This window comes from Varanus komodoensis, unplaced genomic scaffold (genome assembly GCF_004798865.1).
Source record: "Varanus komodoensis strain SLA01 unplaced genomic scaffold, ASM479886v1 scaffold25, whole genome shotgun sequence".
Taxonomy (NCBI): Eukaryota; Metazoa; Chordata; class Lepidosauria; order Squamata; family Varanidae; genus Varanus; species Varanus komodoensis.
Genome location: NW_025335661.1, coordinates 6,128,504 through 6,152,433, shown reverse-complemented (window position 1 = coordinate 6,152,433; position 23,930 = coordinate 6,128,504). Strand labels below are relative to the sequence as shown.

The 23,930-nt window shown below is 40.1% G+C and overlaps 1 protein-coding gene across 4 annotated transcripts in view; it reads left to right on the top strand.

Annotated features, from left to right (window-relative positions):
• The window catches only part of PAX3 (paired box 3), a 121,871-nt gene that overhangs the window by 81,375 nt on the left and 16,566 nt on the right, over positions 1-23,930 (top strand). For 2 of the 4 annotated variants that reach the window (XM_044432904.1, XM_044432903.1), the window contains exons 5-7: positions 10,552-10,757; positions 18,794-18,959; positions 20,682-20,896. In XM_044432904.1, coding sequence (XP_044288839.1) covers positions 10,552-10,757; positions 18,794-18,959; positions 20,682-20,896 — 587 coding nt within the window. The remainder of the gene's footprint in view (positions 1-10,551; positions 10,758-18,793; positions 18,960-20,681; positions 20,897-23,930) is intronic. The other 2 variants (XM_044432905.1, XM_044432906.1) reach the window with 1 other exon arrangement.

The window sequence follows — 23,930 nt, the reverse complement described above, 5'->3', positions numbered from 1 at the left end:
CCTACCTACAAGCTACCTACTTGTGTGTCTGAAGGAAATTAGCATTCAGATAAATAAAATCTCACTACTGTAACTGGGATTTTATGCCTTACTTGACAGTGCTGTCTACAATGTCTCCTACTCAGAAAACTATAGATAGGCAGGTTTTCTGAAACTATGATGGCCAAAAGCACACCACTGAGTTCCAGTCTCTGAAGCTAGTCAGGTTGGAGCCTAAATGGAATGAGAAACCTATATATGAAAATGAAAGTCCTTTGGAAGGAATAACCAGTGGAACAGATGAGTACATGTATTCAGATTTTTGGCATTCTATAAAACTTCAGAAGATAACCAATTTGTTTAGAGTTTTGGTAGTTAAAGGTAAACACGTGGTTGCACATGATCATGAAGCTATGCCAGTTTAAATCCTATATCATTGTGAGTGCAAGACTGGATTGTACTGCAATGGATTGAAACCAGTGCTGTCTAGGTAACAGGCAATGTTAAAATAAAGCGGCTGAGAATTACAGCCATCTGAGCTCTCGGAAATTACAGATTCATACTAAACTGCTCATCTCATGCACCCATGCACAGGTGTACCTGCCTCCATCTGCTTTCCATGACTTACATTTTCTTTTTAAAAGTTTCATTACAAAGGCAAAATGGTACTAGTACTATTTGTTAAGTATATGTATATAATAAAAGGAACGCACAAAGCATCAGCAGCAGAGTCTTCCAAAGGATCTGTTGTCAGATGTATTTTTGAGCTTGCATATGTTTGTTAGGAATGCACTTCACAGCTTCCATATAGCCTGAAGTGCCTGATTTGCCAAGCTAAACAGGGTCAGGCCTGGTCAGAATCTGGATGGGTGACTTGGCTATATGATTCTAAGATTATTGTTGTAAACTGCCCAGAGAGCTTTGGACATGAGTGTATAAAAATGTTGTTGTTGTTGATGTTGAAGATGATGATGATAATATTCAGTTTATCCCTGAGCAAATATATGGAGGATTTCATCTGATAGGCCACAAATTCATGTAATTAAATTACAGGAATACCATACAGGTGCTGGATTAAATAACAGCCTTGAAAGGCTCGTCCAACGAGAGGAATTCAACCCAATCACATACAAAAGTGTGTGTTCAGTGTGCTGCCACAAAGTGACTTGCTAGTTCTTATCTTAAATAAATATAGAATCATGTTGTGTGAGGAGCTTGGCACAATGCACAGGTGGCTGCATACTGACATTAGACCTTCTGAACTTGTCTCCTGCTGCCTACCATATTCATAAGTAATCTGTACACTCCGCTCAGGCCTGAGAGCACTTGGGGAGTTGCTAAGTGTCAGAATTTATTTGTACTATTTTGATTAGGCCAGACCTGGCAGGGGTTTATTTTCTTTTTAATGACCTCTTGCTGTGAATCTGAGCTCTCAAAAGCAGGCGAGGAGAGGAACCGCACAGTATTGCTGGTGGGAGGAGGGGCAAGGGGGAAAAGGAGGGAGGGAGGAAAAAGTAGAAGCAACAGCATCTGTCTTAGAAAGCAGCAGTGCCGAGTAGTTGGCTCTAAATTCTTAATTATGTTGAAGATTCCAATGGAACATGTTTCCCTTAAATGGAAATGCTTGCAAAATGGCTCAGGGGCCGTTCCGTTCCTGCTCCCCATTCTCCAGTGGCAATAAAGGGCTTTTCTTCGCTTTCCTTCTCCCACTGCTGAAAGTTAAAATAGCATCTGGTAAAACCTTTTGGTTAAGGCAAACAAGGATCTAAGAACAACATAAAGCTACACTGCTTGCTGCCTGTAGTGTCTACCCTGATTGTAATTTATTGGAAGTAGCCCTGTCCCTACTGCAGATTTTCTGGAGTGTGTTGTGAATAGGTGTATTTGTGTTTGTGTGTATTTTATGCTAAGGTCATATATTAACATTTTGAAACTCATCTGGTTTCCCCAGGGGGCATAAAAATAAAAAAAAAATTGAAAGGAAGCTTCCAGGTGCTGAAGTCTCTGGACTGAAGAGACATGGATTAACCCCTACAGAGCATCCAGTTCAACCTCCCCTAAACACACACACACACACCACAATCTCCCCCCTTCTCATCCACTTCAGTTTTCTTTGTGTCTCCTGCATCCTGCTAGGCAGGTGTCAGAGGCCTGAATGCAAGTAAAAGGCCCTGTTGATGGATACCACAGATGGAGCGTGGAAATTGGTCGAATAGCCTCAGCCACAGGCCATTTCTAAGGACTCAACAAAAGCCGCCAAATAAGTCAACAAAAATCCCAAAGTTCACAAAAGGAAAGTGTCATTTGTCATTTACTGTGAGCCTGTGAGGGGGTATCAGCCTCACTTGCACGCCTCCTGCCTTGCACCCGAGTAAACATGATTGAGGTCACTCACATAGATTGCATTACAAAAAAGATGCATCATATCAGAAAGCAGCCAATGGACCGGCTACATACTCTTCAACATTTGTCATAGGGAAATAGGTGCCTTAGCTTTAGGGTTAGTTACCCTCATTACATTTCACACTATTAGCATACGGCATTTCAAAATTGCTTACATACTAGCCAGTTTGTAAGGTCCTGTATTATGCCAGCCAGATCAGTGCTGCTTGCAGGGAAACTACAGTACTGGTTACAATTCAGCATATGTCAGCAACATGCAAACAATGTAGAGATACGTTGTTGTTGCTGCTGCTGCTGCTGCTGCTGCTGCTGCTTTGATATGACCCTATACCCAAAGCACTCAGACCAGTTTACAACAACTTCTAAAACAGCACTCTAACACAATTAAATCATATTTTCCCCAGATTACAAAAGTTAGCATTTCTTAAACAACGAAAACAATATTTAGGGCAGAGGCATGAAAAACACCTAACCTGTGTCTCCCCATCAAGCCACTGCCTTTAAACGGTAGAGGGTTGTCTTAACCTGGTGTCAAAAGGATGATAGAATTGGTGGAGGATAGACTTCACTGGGGAGATCATTCCATAGCTGGGGGAATCACCACTGAGTAGGTCTTCACCTTCACTGCTACCCTCCGACCCTCCCCTCCCACTCCGAATGTGACATTCAGACGAAAGTCTCAGATGCTGCTCATGGCATCCAGGCAGATTGCAGTTGGGAGAGGTGCTCAGGCAGTTACTTTGGTCCTAAGCCATGTAAAACTTTATAGATTAAAGCAAACATCTTGAATTGGGCTCAGATGCATATAGACAGCCAGTGGAAGTGGAACAAAGTTGGTCTCACATGTTGAAAACTTCTACTCCTGGTTATTAATCTGGATGCATGAAATATTGGGATAGTGTCAGTCCAGTTTCATGGAACACAATAGAAATTAGTGAAAAAAATTCACTATAAAAAGAATACATCAGATCAGAAAGTGGGCAACAGGCTGCTCCAGTATTCGATGTCAGAAAACAGTTGTTTTAGGTTCTGGGTTTGCAGCCAGTACATGCTTTAGAACACAGCACCATTAACCCAGAGATAACACCAGACTTTAGGTTACTCTGATTAGTTGTGTATGAACTCCACCCACAGCTATTGACAAAAAAACTGGAAGGCAAAATGTTAATTAATAGGTATAGTTGAAGAGGAAATCGATGCTGCCTTTGAAGCAGTTCTCAGTTTCTCCATTTTCAAACAGCAGACGAATTTGTTAAAACTGAACATTACTCTATGAATACCCTTCAAGCTCTGGAGAGGAAATTCTCTGTTAAGATAATTGTAAAGTACATTGCATTGTACTAGCAATAAATATATTGGTTGTCATTTTTGCTTCTTCAATTATTCTAATGAAATACCCTACTGAGAGGACAAACAATGAACAGAATGAGTATGTTTCTGTGTATTAATTGTGATTCAGTGTTTTGCCTAGGCATGCCTGTTTATGAAGTTCCTTGGGGAACTGATAATTACAGAATTCCATGTGACCAAATCCCTATGAAATTGTGCAAAGATTTTGTGTATAATAGTGTTAACTTGGATGAAGTATTTCCTGGGGCCACCAAACAGGTCATGTGGGGTTAAGGGACAAAGGAACACTCTCTAATTCTGTAATTCCTTCTTTAATTAAACTTCATGGCTTTTCCACTGGTGGTTGGTGCTTATGGGTTTCTCCTCCCATTCTTTAAGGAGGAATTTGTAATCCCATGGAGTCTGACTGCTGTTCTGTACTTGATCTTTTAGGAGACTGATTACACTCTTCTTTTCTTCATCTACTATGAGATAGTTTGGGTCAGTGGGCAGTGGGAAGGGTATGTGTAGGTGAATGTTTTTAGAAGAGTAATATATGACCTGGTAGGCACTTTGAAGACCAACTGAGCACCATGGGAGGGATTTACATTGTGCTTAAATGTCTTCCCATTAAATTAGTGGGGCTTATGGTGCAATCCTACTCATGACTACTCAGAAGTAAGTCCCATTGACTTGAGACAAGTGAATACAGGGTTGCAGCCAGGCAGTTCACTCTTCACCCCCTATGTTATGTATTTGTTTTTGTATTTAATATATTTACCCCCCCCCCCCCATATTTCCAGCAAAGAAACCATGGTTTACATGATGCTTCTCCTTTTCTTCTCCAATCCTGTGAGGTGTTAGGTGGCATGTTAGTGATTGACCCAAAGTCACCAAGCAAGATTCATGGTTGAGTGAGGACTAGAATATGGAGTATCTGAGTCTCACTGCAAAGCTTTAACCACAAGGCACACTAGCTATTACTGTTCAGTAGGTGGAGATTAAGGATATTGTAGAGGTGGACTTCCATCAGCCTTGGCCTGCAGAAAGAAGTTATTTTGCATGTGTAAGAGGTGAGCTCTGCCAGGGTGGGCAGCCCTGCTGGGCCTAGGTGGGCATAAAGTCACTAGCAATAATAGGGGAAAAGCCCCTAAAGGAGTGTTTGGAGAAAGGTCTGAGATGGGACACTGGTGGCATTGGATTCACTGTATCCAAAGACTTGTGCATACCCCTGAGAGGCTTGATTCTTGGGATTCGCAGCTGTGCCAGCCTGGAGCTGTTGTTTTTTAAAAAGAAAAAGGCGGGGCAAACGGGATCTTGATTTCCCACCTTTAATTTGGTAGGTGTCAATCAGCAGAGCTTGGAATATGGTGGTGGATCCACTACTCTGCTTTGCCAGTTCTGTTAACAATGAACCTCCCTCTAAACTAATATCTTTTCCAAACATATGCCAAACTTTAGTACCAATTTTATGCTTTCTTTTCCTGGAAATCTGTTTCGCTCTGCCATCCACAAATATGAAGTGATATATCAGATGTGGTCTACACATTCCCCCATTGCAAACCAGTGCCCAAGTTTTGTGATAATTGTGTCCTATTTTGAACCTCAAATCTCAGGTTGACTGCACATAAAAAACAACATACTCTGAGGTGGGCCTAGTGAGACCAGAAAAAAAGGGAAAAAAAGAAAAGAAAAAATCACATTCTTATACCTTCTGTGAACAAATGCTAATATTTTGTGTTAGGTGTGTGTCACATATCTTGAATTGTGGAACTTCCAGGAACATGACAAGGAATACACCTTCGTAGTGGCCTGACAAATACTCAGAAATCCATGCTCCCATTATGTTCTCCAAACTTGCATGCTATGCCCCCTTTTTCCATCTTTCCTCTCAGGGCTGGCTCAAGATATTTTGCTGCCTGAGGCAGAGATGGTGCAAAGATAGCACAGCTAAATTTTACTTCAGTACTGGTGACAGGACAAAATCCTAGGTTAAGGGATGCGGGGCAGGCTGTGTAGCACGTACAATTCTGCCCATCCACAACCCACCAACACTCTTTGTCCTCCAGTGCTTGTCACCTGAGGCAGCTGCCGCACTCAGCTAGGACAGGCCCTGCTCTGGTATAATTACAGAACTCTTGATCCCCACATGCATTTACCTTAAGTCAAATGGAAATTAATTTCTGTTTTGCCCTAAGAGTGACTGGGGCTGCTGTTTTTATATAACCAGTGCTAGGAACAAAATGTTAGTGGCTGACCGATAGTTCTTGACATCTTCCTGGTCCAAGTCTGGCTTCTTCAGGGGTTCTAAATTCAATGTACACAACAGGCAAGGGTCAAGCACACTGGTACCAAGACTTGTCTACATCCTTCTCAGTTTTAATAACTGAGAAGCAACCAATGAAACCAGACAATGTTCTGGACATCTCTATGACGGTAATGTATTGACTGTGTAGCCTAAGTCAAGCCAAAAGTGAGTGACTTGATCCTCCCAGAAAAGGGCAAAAGTGTCACAGTTTGCTACCAGTGGTTCTATCAGATCGCTTAAATCTCTGCTAGAGGCTAACAAGGAAGAACAGGATCTCTCCATTCATCCCAGAGTGCAGGACATGGAATAATAGGCACAAGATGCAGAAAACCAGATTCCAGCTAGATATCAGGAAAAAAATCCGACTGTTAGAACAGCAGGGCAAGAGAACATACTACCTAGGGAGATTGTGGGCTTTCTCACACTAGAGGCATTCAGGATGCAACTGACAGACATCTGAGAAGGGTGGTTTAACTTGGAGTCCTGCACTGACCAGGGGGTTGGACCCAGTGGCTTTCTGATCCTTTCCAACTCTACTGTTCATTCTATGATTGTATGACACTGAGAGGATACAAGGGTGGTGACAAATGGTTTTCTTGCTACTATTGAGTAGGCTTGATAAGAAGTGCTAATGTGTTTGACTGGACTGGTAATTACCCCCCCCCCCCCCACCCACACACACCCCATTCGTATTTCAGCTTGTACACAGTATTGCTTTATTGCCCTCAGATCTGGCACAGAACAGAAAGCTACATGGGTTGCGTTTCATAGAGGAGGGAGCTTGGGAATGAATTGGGCTGCCAACTGAGCGACCTCTCAATTCCAGAGAACAATGAGGACTTTGGCTTGAGTGCCAGCCATAGCTGCTGGGATTCATCAGAATCAGCGACATGCTGAGACCCCAGCTGTCATGGGGCCATGAACTCATCAGATGCCCTGGACAAGGTGATCAGCACAACATGGATATTGTGGGTGGATAATTATCTCAGGAGCTCCTAATACTAAATCCTAGGTTACATCCATAAACACAGGCAGAAAAATTACTGGGCAGTGAGATTAGAGATGTATCAGCAGAACTTGACTTATGAGCACAACACATGCTACAAATGGTCCAGATTAGTATTCAACTGGACAGAAAACCTAGGGAAGGATGTTCAACTCCCAGTATCCAAGCCTGCAGCTCATGGTGATACTGCACCCAATACCTTGGGGTGGTGGGGAAAGAGTAGCTGGGTTTCTCCCACATCCTTCACCCAATCAGGACGGGGGTCAACCTTACACATTTTTATTATTTATTCAATTTATATGCTGCCCCAATAGCCATGGGCTGTCTGGGAAGCTTACATTTTTACCAGCATTTTACTGTCTGACTCACTGCCTTATCACACAACATCCACCCCAGACTGCCCCCCTTTTGTATTACTTCTGCTGTTATATCCTAGCTATATCACTGTGCTTCCATATTTTGCATTTTTCCAAGTTGCATATTGCAGCATATTAGGGGAAGAAAAATGCCTTCAGTGGGCTGGTCAGGAGGGGTGCTTCGAGCAGCAAATTTTCTCTGAGAAGGAAAGAAGGCAGATGGGCCTTCATTTGTGGGTCCACATCCTTCATCCTCCTCATCACAGCTTCCTTCTCTCTGTCTTGTGAACAGCTAGCTGAAAAAAAGCCCATGCACTTGTCTGCCCAGAAGCAAAACACATCATCTTCAGTGGTGCTTACTCTAGGGAGAGGACCTGCACTTGGTTTTGGGAATTACTTTTGGGTAAAGGGAAATGGGACTACTTATCCCAGTGGCTTCACTCCATGGGAAGCAGAGGACAAGCCACAAGCATCACCACAGGCTCCCACTCCTCTCTCTCCACCTCCCTTTCCATAATTTGTTTAAGAGGGGGCAGATTATTTTTCTCCCTTAAAAATAATCTCTGCTGATTTACTCCTCCCCACATGTGCTTAGCTTAATGAATGGAATATTTTTAAAAACCCAACCTTTTTTTTAAGGCCATTTCCCTGTGCAATCACCTTCCAATGCCTACTTTTCCAACTACAGCATCTGTGTGAGACACAAGATCATGTTTTCAGCACAGTGGAAACTGTGCTGTACTCAGCAGCATGTGTCCGAATAGTGGTAAATGCATTTTGCAGAAATACTGTTGCAGTGCTCTCTGATGTAAGGGAGAGGCTGTAGTGTAGCTCTCTCTCCCAGGCCTCAGTCAGGTTGACCCTGTTGTGCATGACAAAACCATGGATGACAGAGGGTTTATTTTGGATCAAGCTCAGATTAAATAACAGAACCTACTGGAAGGGTGGTAAGACTATGAGACTCTTTCCAAATGGGGGAAAGGACAGAAGAGGCAACAGATGAAAGATGCCAGATCACGCTGGCTTCACCTGGCTTCTTTGAACCCCAATGTCATATCTCCTCATATCTATAATCACTCTTATGGGGAGCCCCTCTCATCTCCTAGGATCTTAAAATCATCAGGTACATAAATAAAGCCACTAAACAAAGCCACTAAAGCAAAATCTACTACAATAACAGGCAGATACAGAGACCAATAATAATTTGATTAATATCATAGAGTCATGCACATACATTTTTCAAAATCTGTATTAGCTAGTCAGATGCAGCCAATCAGCTCCTAAATCCTTGCTTGGGAATTCAAACTACATTGGCTGCTCACCACTCTTGACCAATGGTGGTCAGAGCTTGGGAGTGGCCAGTGGGGAAAGGGGAATGAATTCCCTGGAAGAAATTATTTCAGTCTGAATGCTAAGGAAGTACAATCCTTCTAAGCACAGAAACATTGCTTTGAGGATCAATGACTGAATCCAGGGAAACAATTGAGTAACAACTGTGTAATTATTGTGCTAAAAACAACAGAATGTCATCTGGAATGTTCACTAAGAATAATGCTACATTTGTTCAGTCTTAAAACTTTTGCTACTCTTGTGTTTTGACTGAACTTCATAGACCAGATGCTTTTCTTGCAAAACATACACTCCAGAATCAATTTTGCTTCTGTTTACATAGCTGTACCAAGTGGGAAGCCGCTGCTAAGTTCTCTGGGTGCAATGCTCTGCCTCTTTGTATTTATTTGGTGATCAAAAGCAATGTTTGCATCCAGTTTTTTTTAACTTCTGCAAGGATTCCATTTCACTCTCCATCAGCAGGGTCCAGAAACAGGGATAGCAGACAACCAAGATGAGCCACTGTGAAATAACGGTTGGACTGAGACCTAGGTCCCATATCTCAGCCGAGAACATTGCTAGGCAATTTGGGTCAGTCATACTCTCTCAAACTTACCTATCATGCACAATTTTGTGAAGATCAATGGCACTGAGTATCCTATCCTGGACTTTTTTAGAGGAAGGGTGGGGTAAAAATAAAAATACAGGGTAATGACCTCTTCCCCAGGATGTTCAAGCTAGTTTAAGACTACCTATAGGTACCAAGTGTGAATAATACTTATTTAGGACAAGGATTTAAAACCAGTTTTCTAGCTTGCTATATGCTTATTGTACTGAAGATGAAGAACACAAATGGAATTTACTAGCTACTGAGGCAACTCACAGCAAACAAACCGTTTCAAAGCCAGTGGATCCATTTTAAGTTGCAATCCTATACCGATTTACCAGTGGAATAAGCACCACTGAATTTTGTGGGACTGAGTTCTGCATAGACATGTATAAGATTATACTATTCATCTCCTACTATGTAAGCCTTGGCGGTGACTCATTTGCTAAATATAGTCTCTTCAGTTTGTTGTTTTGTGCTGTCAAGTTGTCTCCAACTTATGGTGACCCTATGAATGAAAGCAATATCCATGACAGCCCTGCTCAGCTTTTCCATGCTCAAGTCCATGGCTTCCCTGATGGAGTCAATGCATCTCATATGTGGTCTTTCTTTTCTTCTTCTTCCTTCAACTTTCCCTAGAATGAGAGTCTCCTCTAGGGAGTTTTGTCTTCTTATGATATGCCCAAAGTATGACAGCCTCAATTTTGTCATTTGAGCTTCTAAAGAAAGCTCTGGCTTGATTTGATCTAGCCTCTTTAGTACTCATATGAAAAACAAGAAAACCCCTTTCACTGACTGAATGTGCATTTTTGAACATGTAATTTCTTAGCACTTTTTGTATTTGATTTGGGAGCAAGACCTTGTGATTTTACTTGGCTAATTACAGCAACAACGATGCTGTATGCCTTAGATTTCAAATATTTAAGGTCACTGAAAAAATCATGTTGAATATATTTGAATAAATTAAACCCAGGCAAGGAAGTTGGAATCTGCCTTCAGATACTCCAAAAGGAAGAAATGTGACTATATTAACTGAAGGAACTATTGGGAATTATTCAGTCACTTGAATGAAATATGCTGTGGCACTCTCAGACAAGACTGTTCATTGTTTGGTTCACTGGACAATTCCAGCTCATTAGAATAAAGCATTTTTATTCAGTGCCTCCTCCTGTTACTTTAATTCTAGATTTTCACCATCCGCCAGCCAAATATTAATTACTTTCTTTCTTTCCAGCTTCAGCACCACAGTCAGATGAAGGTTCTGACATAGATTCTGAGCCAGATCTGCCATTAAAGAGGAAGCAACGTCGTAGTAGAACAACTTTCACGGCAGAGCAACTAGAGGAACTGGAGAGAGCTTTTGAGAGGACCCACTACCCTGATATTTACACCCGGGAGGAACTTGCACAAAGAGCCAAACTCACTGAAGCTCGAGTTCAGGTGAATATTCTAATTGCAAGAGTTGTGTTTCAGTTTTGGTCAATTGACTGGATGAGCAGTAACACCTTTGCTGTTTTATATTAGCTGTTCATCTACAAATGAATTTTTCTTTGTGAAGAAGAATGAGATTTTACAGGCTATTGTTAGTAAACAAAGAATTATGGAATGTATGTTTTGGGGACTGGTTCAGTTGTTCCATACTGGCATGTGCAGCTGTCCAGCAAGCACAGCTTTTGGAGGGATATGAGTGGGAGGGTTGGTCAGCAGCCACAAATGATCACTGAAGAAGCAGCACCGGGGAGGATGCAGGGGATGGCTGATGAGCTGGCCCCTTGGTTTTTTGTTTACTGTGTAAATGGCAAGTTATATCATAGCTGGGCTTCATAGCTGGTGTGTGTATGTGTTCCCTGATCACATACACACTCCATAACATTATAATTAATCACTATTTACAAAGGATACTGGACATATAGCCACTGTATGGATATATGTAAGCTTATGTGGTGCAAGGCCCCCCAGTATACCTAGCTTCTGACCATGTGAGAAGTCTGTTTAATCCTGATCTATACTACTATAATAATAGATTGTTAAAGGTGAATTAAATGTGTATGAACTGTATATTGAAACAGAACCAATCCCATTAGCTAAAAGATTGCCTAAAGGCACAATCCTGTGCAAGTTTAGACAGGAAAAAAGCCACAACTCCCAGCATCCACCTGGCTGGACTTATGGGCCTTTATTATTCTAAACTTGCATAGGTTTGCATATTGAAAAACAAATTGGTTTCATACCATAATTTTCCAGAAGGGTTTGTATTAAATTTATAAAAGATTAGAACCAATGATTAGATTGATTATGCCAGAAAGAAAGAAAGAAAGAAAGAAAGAAAGAAAGAAAGAAAGAAAGACACCCCCTTCAAATTACCCCTATTTTGGCCTTTAAAAATCAGTTAATCAGAAGTATCCATTTTAGTTCATTGTCTCTGCACTTCTGGAACATGTGAGCTTTAGAGGCAACAATGAATGTTCATATTTTTCTAAAGCAGTGACCCACAGTTACAAGAAAAGCAGAAGTCTCATTAACATAACAGCTGTCTTAATGTGGCTTTAACCCTGTGACTTTTTACATTCCTTATGGCTTCCTGGGGTTCCCTTGAGACACATCTTGTCTCACACTCACTTCTGTGATCTACAGCCTAGCAAATTCCCTACTATGTTGAACATATGGACTTTTTGTGTTTAAAACGCCATGGAGTGGGAGGAAAGCCCAGTCAATCAGTGATTAAAATACTGGCAAGGGTTGGGGTGGGGGTGCCTTTTGGTAATTAAAGATGAACTGGAATTTAAGTGGACTAAGTGTGGATACCTGTTTAAAGTTTTACATACTTTACATAAGTGATGCAGAGGGTTCCACAGAGATTACCTTCTGTTTTGCTGGTTCAACCATCACTGCTTCTCTGCACCACCATAGGGCCAGTCTTTGCCTTTTAATTCTGTGCTAACAAAATCCTTAAGCTGCACTCAGAAGAAATTATACAACTATATATTAAGGCATTTAATTTGCATAATGTGTTATTTATTTATTATTTAATAAATAAATAAATAAAAATAATGTATGCTGCTTGGGATAGCTAGGGTTTTGTGGATTTTTTTAGAGCTGTGGTGGAAAATGTATAAACCTAGGAAATAAATATACAATGAGTGCAATAACATTTCAAGATGGAATGATGGATTTTATGTGTAGCAATCTGACCATGATGTGCTTTAAATTTAAAGCCTATCGTTATTATGGGCTGAAGTTATACTCTACCCTTAGATTCTTCTTTCTAGTTAATTTCAGTCTCTGTCTAACCTCATTCCATCAGTCAGCAGCATAAAAATAAACTGAAGTTTTATATGAGAATATGTTACTAGTAAAATTGGCTGTGAGAAAAACAGAACAAGGAAAAAGGCAGAGCTTGGGCCAGAAAATGAAGTCTGGCAATAATATGTTGAAAGATGGGGCCAGTGTTTGATAGCAAAATGAGGTTTTGTTATCAAAAAGCCATCTTTCCTAGTATCTGAGAGGGGAAAAAAGCATACCCTTGAGGAGCTTCTTAGAACCATACAAGCCAGGAAACAAAGGTTTAGCAGAACTTTGAAAGAGCAAACATTTTACTCTAACACATCTATCATTATTGTAGACTATTCCAGAAAAAGGTGAGAACAGAAGGTTAATCTATTACTACATATGTTAGTGAAACCAAAAGGTAACTGAATATTGGTCCTCTGGCTGTGGCCTTTAGGACTTGTTGAGGTACAAGCTTGGTTGTGGAGTGAACAATGGAGAAATCCAAAGGCAGTTTCTGGCAGAAGAAAATCTAACCTGGGCTAAAACAATGAATTTAACCAGAAATGAGAAACTTAAAAAGATTTACATCTAGACTTTAGGGAAAGTTGAATGGAATCCATAAACAAAAGCTGGGAAAGTTGTTTCTACTGTGGAATAGTAGAATAGTTCCTAATTCAAAGCATTTATTCCTCTATACTCAAAGTATAGAGGAGACTACTAGAAAGCACAACAAGGTATGATATTTTTCCAGATAAAAAGGAAGAGAGTGCAAATCTTTCTACCTTGATGAGGAGCAAAGTCCAGAGGAAGTAGTCTGCTCTGTGTGCTGTAGCAAGTGGAATTGTACAGAGTAACTTTACACCTTTATGCATGAATAGAGATATATTACAAGGGCTTCGGTGACAATGATTAATAATACAATAGGAGGGACAGCAGGGGGTTTACATGTCCCAGTAATAAGCAGAACATAGTCAAACTTGCTTGGTCAAAATTGGCTGAAAGAATGTAGAATGGACTTGGTAAACATTGTCCAGTTTCATGGCTAGCTATGCAAGAAGTCATGGGTATTAATCCTGCAGAATGCCAAGGAGAACTGGAGCTTTAATCCATGAAGGACTAAAGCAAGAATTTATATTCCAGAAGGAAGCTGACCAAAATATTTTAAAGCCATATCTCTTCCATGTGCCCTCATAGAAAGGTTGTAGCAGAATCAGACATATAGAAGAAAGGTATAATTTCTCCAGTACCATTTTCAGAATGGGCTACATCAGTAATACCCATAGAAAGGTCAGATGGATCCATCCCCATTTATGGGAATACAATGTTAGCATCATTTAGAATCTCCTAACTAGACAAGTATTCCAGTTCCTGTGCTTCTTGTTGTGCTTGGAGAGAGTCAGTGTGTGTGTGTGTGTGTAGGGTCAACATTGCAGGAAGTTTGAAATGTCATGGCCTACTGGTAGATGGAACAGGAGCATGACTGCATGATTTTTTTTCCCTATACACTTTCTTTCTATATACTACCCTGTATAACCTCCCTCTCTTGGAACTTTCAGAAAACTTAAACTTTTGCTTAAGGAGATTCTTGAGGTGCTAGTAAGAAGTGAAGATAATTTTTTTACTGGTAAAAATGATCAGAGACACATGTGAACAGGTGCTTCAAAGACTGGAGCACAAAGAAGCAGGAATAGGTTTAAAGCAAGATAAGATTTTTCAGTCAAAGTCCTTGGACTAAAATAAGGCTTTGGAGAAAGACAAGAAGAAGCATTCAAAGAATAAAAGTGGTTACTCAGATCTTCAGAACTCCTGGTCCATTTTGACTGAGGAACAGCAGAGGATAAAGGAAGGCAGTTTCAGCTGCCATTAAGCCTGGCTTCCCCATTGTGGTTTGAACTGTCTGGCCCTGTATCAGTCTATTTTAGGGTAGCAAGTTTATGAGTTGTTATGAATAACAATTTGTTATCTTTAACCCAGACATAGATATAGTAGTTCTTCAAATAGAGGATACTTTCAAAATAGAGAAGAGTCCTCTGGCAGTTCTTCAAATACAGGACTGCCATCTGTATAAAAGCCAAGTAATGGGTGGGGAAGACATGACTGCAACAAACACATTTACTGTAATGTCTGCTTGGCCTTCGGATAAGTTCATTGTAAGCCACCTAGGAAGGTCTCGGCAATTATACGTGACCTATAAATATATGTAAATAAATTAATAAATTAATTTAAGGGAACTCATGGGAGGAAACTTTCCCGGTTCCTGTTCTGCTCTGAAGCCACCAGTAATTTCTGCAAAACTCCTCCAGATGGCTAGGTTTTCTTTGCAAAATAATATGGGCTAGGATATAGAATGTGTGAGGAATGCTGGCGGGTCTTTGGGATAAGAGACTTTCCCTCCATGAACTTCCTGTACATTTTGGTCTACTTAGAAGTAATGCCCATTAAATTCTGCATTGACTGTCAAGATATGCCTACAAATGGTTACCGTTATTTAGCATTCAGAACATGAGTAACAAATAGCAAATTTTATCTTATAGAGTATTGAGCAATATAATTGATAAAATAGAGGCAATCAAACTTTATATAGCTTTGGCTATTAAATCCCAAATTTTTCCAAACTTAAAATGTCATTGATCAGATATCCAATATTACCAGATGTAAATCAAATACTGACCTTAATTTCAAACATCTTGCAAACATCCAGCATTCAAAGAAGGATGCTGATGAGAATTTATGCCGTGAATTAACTTCAGTTCTGTTGGACTTTGGCAAGGGGATAATGTTCTGCTAGGATCATTTCAGAATTGTTACAAATCTCCTCTGTGCCTGAGGCATTCCTTCAGTTCAGTAATGTTTGCAATATTTCTCTTATGGAAACTACACTTCTTTGATCAGTATCAGTTTTTGCTGTTAAGAGGCTAGCCAATATCTTGAAGTCAAAGCTTCTGCTTAGAAGAATATTATAGATATTAGAGATCTAAATGAGAAAGGATTTCTTTATAGCCCAGGCCCTAGGGAGATGAGATAAATGAAATCTTATTGCCTGGAATATTTTCTTAAGAACAAATTATAGCAGGCTGTGGCATCATCTCCTGTGGGAGAAAGTGGAGACTATCACCTGAGGCACTCAAATTAGTTTGGACAAATCAGCCATGTCTATTCAGCTCTTGCAAGGAATGGACTAGATGGCCTTGCAGACCTTTCCCATCTCTGATTCCTAATATTTACATTTTGCCCCTTTGTTATCATTTTTTCCTTAAGTAGTTTGTAACTGAACAAGGCAACATCCTATTTCCTTGACGCTGGCTGGGTATCCTTTCAAAGCTGCAGTTCTTCCTCAAGGCTTGCCTTAGTGAAATTGGCCTTGACAGTTCAACTGCCTTATCCTAAACAGAGAGTTTCCAATGTGCTTTTAAGGCAACAAGATCTCTTAGTCAAGTAGGCAAAATGTTTGAAAAGGGAATTCAGCAAGACAATAGAGGAGAATTTCCTCTAAACAGAGTCTGGGCTTTACAAGGATGAATGCCAAATACGCATCAAATCAAAAGACGGGTGCATTGATAAAGACACGTCTAATTTAAGCCAGAAAATGTATTCCCTTTGCTGTACTGCTGTATATCAGAAGTATTTATTTAATTTTGGGGGGTTGGTTCAGTGCCCATGAAAGAGAAGAAGGGAGGGAGAACTGAGCAGGAGGAAATTAGAAGATGGAAGGACATGATCTGAACTGGAGGGAGGGAGGGTTGGACTCTTAGGGAAGGTATGAGAACAAAATCTGGTGGGACTGCCATTGCAGCCACCCACGACAAAAAAGATGAGAGAAAGCAGTCACGTTGTTGTTTGTGTACTTGGTGACTTCCTGTCAACATTGTCTCATGTTGCTGCACTGACATACCCTCGTGGTTTTGTTCTTATATAATATTCTTGGAGGTTAAGGGCCATGGCCTCTGCACCAGTGGAATAAATAAAAGGGTAGTGCAACAGGAAAAAAACAGAAAAAAATTCTTCTGAAATGAGACAAAACCAGAAATGAGTGGCAATGCTCAATTCTCAAGCAGAGCTGGTCAGCAAAGCTGAAAGAACGAGTATTTCTGCTCTTTCCTATGCTTAATTTAGGAACTGTTAGTTCTTGGTGTACTCAAGATCTATTCTGTTAATGAAACAGAATTAGCAGACATGCAGCAGCAGTACAAGATACTGCCCTAAATATATGCAATTGTAAGGTGTGTGGGGGGAAACACCCACTAAATATTATGTAAGGAAGTATGGCCTAGAGATGGAAAAGATGAAGAGTATTTGTCCCTTTTTAATAACCCCTCTCTACTATTCTGTGCTGTGGCCAAAGCCACCTAGCATTAACCTCTCAGGGTTTTGTTTTAGGTTTGCTAATGTGCTTCCTTGGGGCACCAGATCATTTTCATTAGTTAGATCCCCTCCCTGTATTTTGCACCAGCTAGGTGTCTGCAGTAAGATTTGAATGGAGGTACATGCATGTAAAGGAGAGTAATAGTTACTTTTGGAGAGGACAGGAGAAGCCTTTGAGCACATACAGAAGCTCCACTGCCATCTTATTGTTCCTTTCCTCTGTTTATATACTTGGGAGCAGACATGGATAATGGTGTACCAAGTATGGTGAGTATAAGAGTGTTCACTCTCAAGAAGGAAAGAATTTAAAAAGAGAATGAGTAGATCGGTAGGTGTTTGCTGGAAATAGTGTTTGTGTGTGTGCATACACATGGAGATGTAGGAAACAGCCTTGGGAAGGGAGCTGAATCCCAGAATCATACTGAAACATGGGCCTGGATCCAGATTGGAGCACATCCTGAACCGGGGCTCACAGAGTGAGTGTGTGTGTGTGTGTGTTTCCAGAATAAAAGTATTACATAGCTTTTATTATGTCCACTGCCCTGAAAGCTTCAGCTCATAAATCTGGTGATGCATCATAGGAAAATGATAAACTGTGCCCCACTTGCTTGAGTAATGAATGAACAGAAAAAACTAGCCAGTCTGAACACACTTTTAAATATTATAAATAAAAATAAGTAAATATGTCTATTATTTAGCCCGTCAGTTAATCATCAACTGATTAAAAAACTAGATTTAACCAATTATAAAGAATTGTTCAGGGTGATTAATAACATTTCAAAAGTATAGTAAAACTGTCATGAGCCCACGTTCTGCCTTTGCTCATTCAAAAGCCACAGACCACTTTCCTTGCAAAGAGTTCTTTATTAACCAAAAAGTACAAAATATCCAGAATGAATCTCTATGCTGGCACAAAGCGGTTTGTTGAACCCAATCTAGTAATCACCTCCAGGAACTCTCCTTATGAGCATGCCTGGCACCATCCCTTTGGTCAGGGCCTTTGAAAGTGAGCATGCCTCCTCTCCATGCACTGATTTTCTAATTGGGCCACCTCTGCTGGTGATGCCTCATAGGGAGCTCTGCCCCACTTACCTGAGTCTGGAAAAACCCCCTGCTCCAAGTCCTTCCTGCCAACTCCTGGTCATTCCCAGAGTCCGCCTCTACTATCCTGCCTGCCTACCTGGGGAGTCTGGCCTCTCATCTCAGTGTCTTGGCATGGCCCACTTTCCCAGCTCTTTTCCCCAAATTCTGCTTCACATTGATTGATTCCTCTGAAGCCCATTCTGATTCCTCTGACAACAAGCACCCAAAGTAGCTATCTTTTACCATTAGAACATAGGAGGCAAGCAGGATAGTAGAGCAGGAGTTGGCTTTTTAGATATGCTGAACACTAGCCATTTAGGGCTTTGTAAGTAATAACCAGCAGAGACCAGAAATTTTGATAACAAGTACAGCTCTTCTAAAATGGGTGTAGAATGCTCAAACAACTGTGTACTTTATTCCTTTCGGTGCCAGGCAAAAACCTTTTTATTTCCCCATTATTTTAATGTTTAATAGGTTTTAAGGTGAGTTTTATTTACTGGTCGTTTTGGATGCTGTGCTCCATTTTATTTTGTGCTGCTTTTTTTGTAAAACTATCCCAAGATGCTTGTAGTGGATGGTATATAACAATTTTAAATAAATACTTGTGAGCATCATTTCTGACGTATCCATTGGAGCCTTTGGACACTTTTCAGAGATAGTCCCATGTAGCACATGTTATGTTAACCCAATCAAGATGTAACCATGGCACATGTCTATGTGGCTTGTTGTCTTAATGACTCTTGTATTCCAACTATTTGCAGGTCTGGTTTAGTAATCGTCGAGCTCGATGGAGGAAGCAAGCTGGAGCGAATCAACTGATGGCTTTCAATCACTTGATTCCAGGTGGATTCCCACCCACTGCCATGCCAACTCTGCCAACGTACCAGCTGTCAGAATCCTCCTACCAGCCCACTTCTATTCCACAAGGTAGTACAGGAAACAGATATTTCTCTTCAATGTTGGCTTAATTCATTTCTATTCCACCGCAGTCTTTAATGGTAACATTAACTTGACCACTTAAGGGATATTTCCATCATGACACACATCCAGTTCATTTTTAGATCAAGTCCATTATTCCACTGATTCAAGTGTATCAGTTTCAACATGGATGATATAACCTGGAAATCATTTTCTGATATACATACAGTTGGTATTGCACTGGCACAACAGTTTCTTCACCAATGCACTACATTGTTGGTATACCCCAACTCAGGACCAACAGTGTTTTGCCACTCTGTGAGGCTAATTGCCTATAATAATAATGCACACTAAAGTGGAATTGCAGATAGCTAGGGTGTACTGTTTTACATTTTAAAAGAAGTCTGACACAAATTTAAACATGATAGCAAATTCCAATAATTTCTAGAGTGAAAATAATGAGATTTCAGTCATAAATTCTTTGAATATTTTAGGTCAATGAAACCAACTTCTATTTGGTCAATTATACTGAATAACTTAAAAAAAAAAAACAAAATAATTTAAGGCATAGTGCTGTCCATGCTTAGGTAGAAAGTTGAACAGTTTTCAGAACTCCTCAGCCAAAATGACTTCTTTTCCTGTCTAAACACATGTAGGATTTTACCCTTATAAATTTAGTTAGACTATTTTCTAAAGCTCATACCATTCCAGGGCTTAGACAGAATGGGCAAAACAAAACCAGACAGACAGACACCCACCCACCCCCTAAGGGGATGGAGAATAGGGGAAAAGAATGGGGGAAAAAAACCAAAATACAGCTGATTGAAGTAACTTTCTTCAATTAAAATCTTACTTTTGATTTAGTTTATCCAAGCAGGTCTGGCCAACTGCAGGAAGGAGAACATCAGTAAGACAGGCATGGGCTTGCATGAAGAGAGTTTCCCTGAATATGTTGCCTCTGCCCCAAGTGTCTGTTGTCCATATAGGACTGAATATACAAACCCTGGTAATGCTGGAGCTGAAGCTGGATTGCATGCTAGAGCTGATCACAGTGACACTAGAATCTGAGGGGCTCATTTAAAGACTTGTGCTGGACCTCAGTATTTCAGCAAATAATCCTGACTCTATCATATTTACACTGCATGGCAAACTTAAAAATAGTTTCATGGTTATTCTGCTCCTCTGAATGAGAAATGAGAAAGATATCTAACAGAGAGCTCTAGGAAACTTCACTATACCACAATGCCCAAAATGCTATGACAAAAGTATGTTTAACTGCTGAGTCCTGTGGTTACTCGTAAATATGTCAAATCTCATCAACCTGGGAGTTCAGTGTATCAATATTTTTCTTGTTCCAGTAGTGGATGTATGTCAAGATTTCCATTCATATATAGTATGCCTTGACAAATTTCTTTAATGGCTTGGTCTGTGGCTAATCTAAGATTTTGCTGTTAAGACCTTGTCACGGGCTCATGTGTTCCCCCAACCTTCATTGTCCTCTTATGTGCTTCCTTTCCCTTCTCCCTTTGCATTGATTGGCTTTGGAAATAATTTGAAATGTTGGCTTTCTGAGGGAGGCAACTAAAGCCTGAGCAGAAGGAAGGAATATACAAAACCCCGAGCCATGGCTTGCATGGCCAAGTCATTCACTGGTTCAAGAATTGTTTTCTTCTAAATCTTTCTCAGTGCCGAAATGTGAACAATTTGCCAATGCATTCCTTTCTGTTGCAGCTGTGTCAGACCCAAGCAGTACAGTTCACAGACCTCAGCCTCTTCCACCAAGCACTGTGCACCAAAGCAGCCTCCCATCAAACCCAGAAAGCAGTTCTGCGTACTGCCTCCCAAGCACAAGGCATGGCTTTTCCAGCTATACAGAAAGCTTTGTACCTCCATCCGGGCCCTCAAATCCTATGAACCCTGCCATTGGCAACGGCCTTTCACCTCAGGTCAGTCCTGCTTTTTCAGACACAGGATTTGCTGTATACCCAAGCTAAATTGTCTCTTCCCCAAGGCCATAGTACAATGATTTGCCAAATTTAAACCATAAAGTATTCTTTATATAAGCCACATGATTTCAGTTTGCTAGTTTCCTTCCCCCACCCCCTTTCCTACTGACTGAATCAAAAGTCATAGCTTATATTTAGTTTTAGGCAATGCTTTATAATGTAATCATGAAGACTTTCTGCTTGCATTCAGTTGTGAAGCATTTCTGATGTGTAGCTTTTCTAAATGTTGTTTTAAAGTTTATTCCTCCATCTCTCCCTCCCTCTTTCTTTCATTTGTAACTCTCCAGATTTTGGCCTTAATACTTCGTCAGTTTGTAGTGAAAATAATGAAGAGAACATGTACCTTTTTAATGCAACCTACAAGTTACTTTTAGCTGTGTTGATGAGCAATGCACATCAGGCTGAACTATAATTAAGTTATAAATACACAAATTAAGACCATTACTGCTCTCAGGAAGCCCATAACTAGTATTTGAAGGACATAATTGTTTCTTAATTTGCATGAGCTTTTCTTGGATGGTCATGTTAATAAATTGCATTGATAATTGAGTGTCAAAAAGGTTGGTTAAATTTCCTATTTCTAGAATCTGTCTTGGGGTTGACATTATTAGCAACTGCTAAAATATTTGATAATTTATTTTATTAGTGTGGATTTAGCACAGGTGTTTTGGGGAACTATCCACTGAATTCTGAGCAAATGGTACAAGTGTGTGGAGGGGAAGCAATCTATAATTACAATCAGGGATCTCTTCATGGCTGTGAGAGTGAGAGTTTTAACGGCTTTATCTTCTCTCTGCTCTCTATCTCTCTCTCTCTCCCTGTGTGTATAAGCACACAGAGGGAAGCTTGGAATGACACAAATGAAAAGTGAAAAGACAATTATACTCAATTACACACTAATCACTGACTATCACCACTGCCTAAGCAATGAGAGGGCATTGTAATAGGCAGAAAATGAGATTTTAATAGCACAAAGGGTGGCCAAAATAACGACTCCTATATCTTTGCCTCCGTCATTTGCTTCAACTTGTGGTTTACATCCTGGGAATACACTTCCTGGTTTCTGCACCATGGTGATAACTCTGTGCAGCTGAAGAGTTCAAAGGCAATGAAGTTGAAAAGAATGAATAGCAAAGGCAATGAAATAAACATTTTTGCCTAAAGGCAAGAGTTCATAAACCCTTTTTTGTAACAGTAAATGTAATTAAGTTTCAGAGATTCCTATAGCACATACTGGGATACAAAACTTTAGGGTTTTAGACCTTAGGAGAGGGGGGGGGCAAAAAAGACCAATATGATAATGAGTGGATGTATTTCCAGTAAGACTTTAATTAATATTGTTTTTGAAGAATCTCAGTTTTTAAGTGCAGTTTTCAACAAAAGGCTTGACATTTCTTATGGTGTTAGATTCACAGTGTGCAGTGTTCCCGTGATTTAAATATAAAACATCACTGGGTTTCAGCACTAATCTATCAAAACCAAGCAAATGCCATTGTTATTGACTGAAAAATATTCTTTGCAATGAAAGAAAATACAGACTGTGGAAAGAAAACTAAGCAAAATTGACAGAGAGGATATGTGACATTTGGATCAACTAGAATCTTGGATAGCTAGAGCTGATTGTAGCTGTTTCCCCTCAAAATAAGCCGATCACTTATTGAGCATTAAAATTATCAAACAGAGATCCTAGAATTGATAAAATTGGAACAGACTGTGGCTCATTGCAAAGGAAGCCTGGTTTCCTACTAGAGGCATGAAATTTAAGGATTCATCACTATAGAGCAGAAATGCCATTTGAGATTTCAGCTGTGCAGCAGTGGGGGAAAGGGAGGCAAAGTTCAGTGGGGAATGGAAGAGTCATAACAAGGTTCAAAGCCCTGCTCTTGGCCTTATTTAATAGGCTATTGCAAAAAAAGAAGTGCATTCTATGAGAATTTATTGCACTTCTTTTCTCTTTTAAAAACAACTCATATTTTAATAACTAAGATAATGTTATTGAAATATGCAAAACATCAGACATTGAGGTTTATAATGGAATGTTTTGATTTTTAAATATTCATAATTGCAACAATTTGTTATGGCAATAATTCTGAAATTCTGTTGTGCTGAACATTTCAAAATTGCAATCCCCTTGCAGGAAAACTCTGGAAGTTTTGAATGAAGGATTCACAATTAATTTATTTTCTGTAACAAAAGCATGCTCCTTTCACACAAAAATCCACCCTTAGTCCCCGCACCGCAAAGCATTTTCTGTAACAACTTTTTTAGCAGGGAAAACTTGCTGTTATTCTTGTTAGATCAGAGACAGTCAGACATCCTTGCCAATCTATTGAAAGCAGAGGTCTGCACTGCTGGCCATGGAATTTTGGGAGTTGTGGCCATTTTTTGTCTGTACATGCATAGCACTTTAACTGGAAATAGCAGGGCTTTCTGCATTCAGAACATACAGTCTACTGCAAATCTATACACTTTCCCCATTTTTCTTCTTACGGAATCTCTATGTGTGTATGATCCTTGTTATCTGTTACAGGAGTATGATGCATACAACATGAGCAGAATTTATAACAAATTCTTTAATACAGGATGCAAGTCGACACACAATGTCTTTAAAAATTTACAAGAAAGCATCTCAGCTGTCATAAATTAGCTGACTTTTCTTCTGATAAAGTTACTCATCAGATGAGGATGCTACCCTTTATTTCTACATCTCCTGTGGGGTTTTTTTTTTTTTTTGGGAACATTTTCCAAGGTCCGTCTGCTCTATTCTCTATTGGCATGATTTGGAGAGGCCACCTATATGCATGTCATATAATGAATGCAGGGATGGGTGAATCAATAAAACTTTAGCTTGCCAAATTTTTCCAAAGTCCATCCTAAAGCTTGTTCCAGCTCCAAGTCATAAAGTATTGTGTTTTCCCCCCAAATACATGCCTAATTTGTGCATATTTTTGAAAAGTGCACAGTTTATTCCATT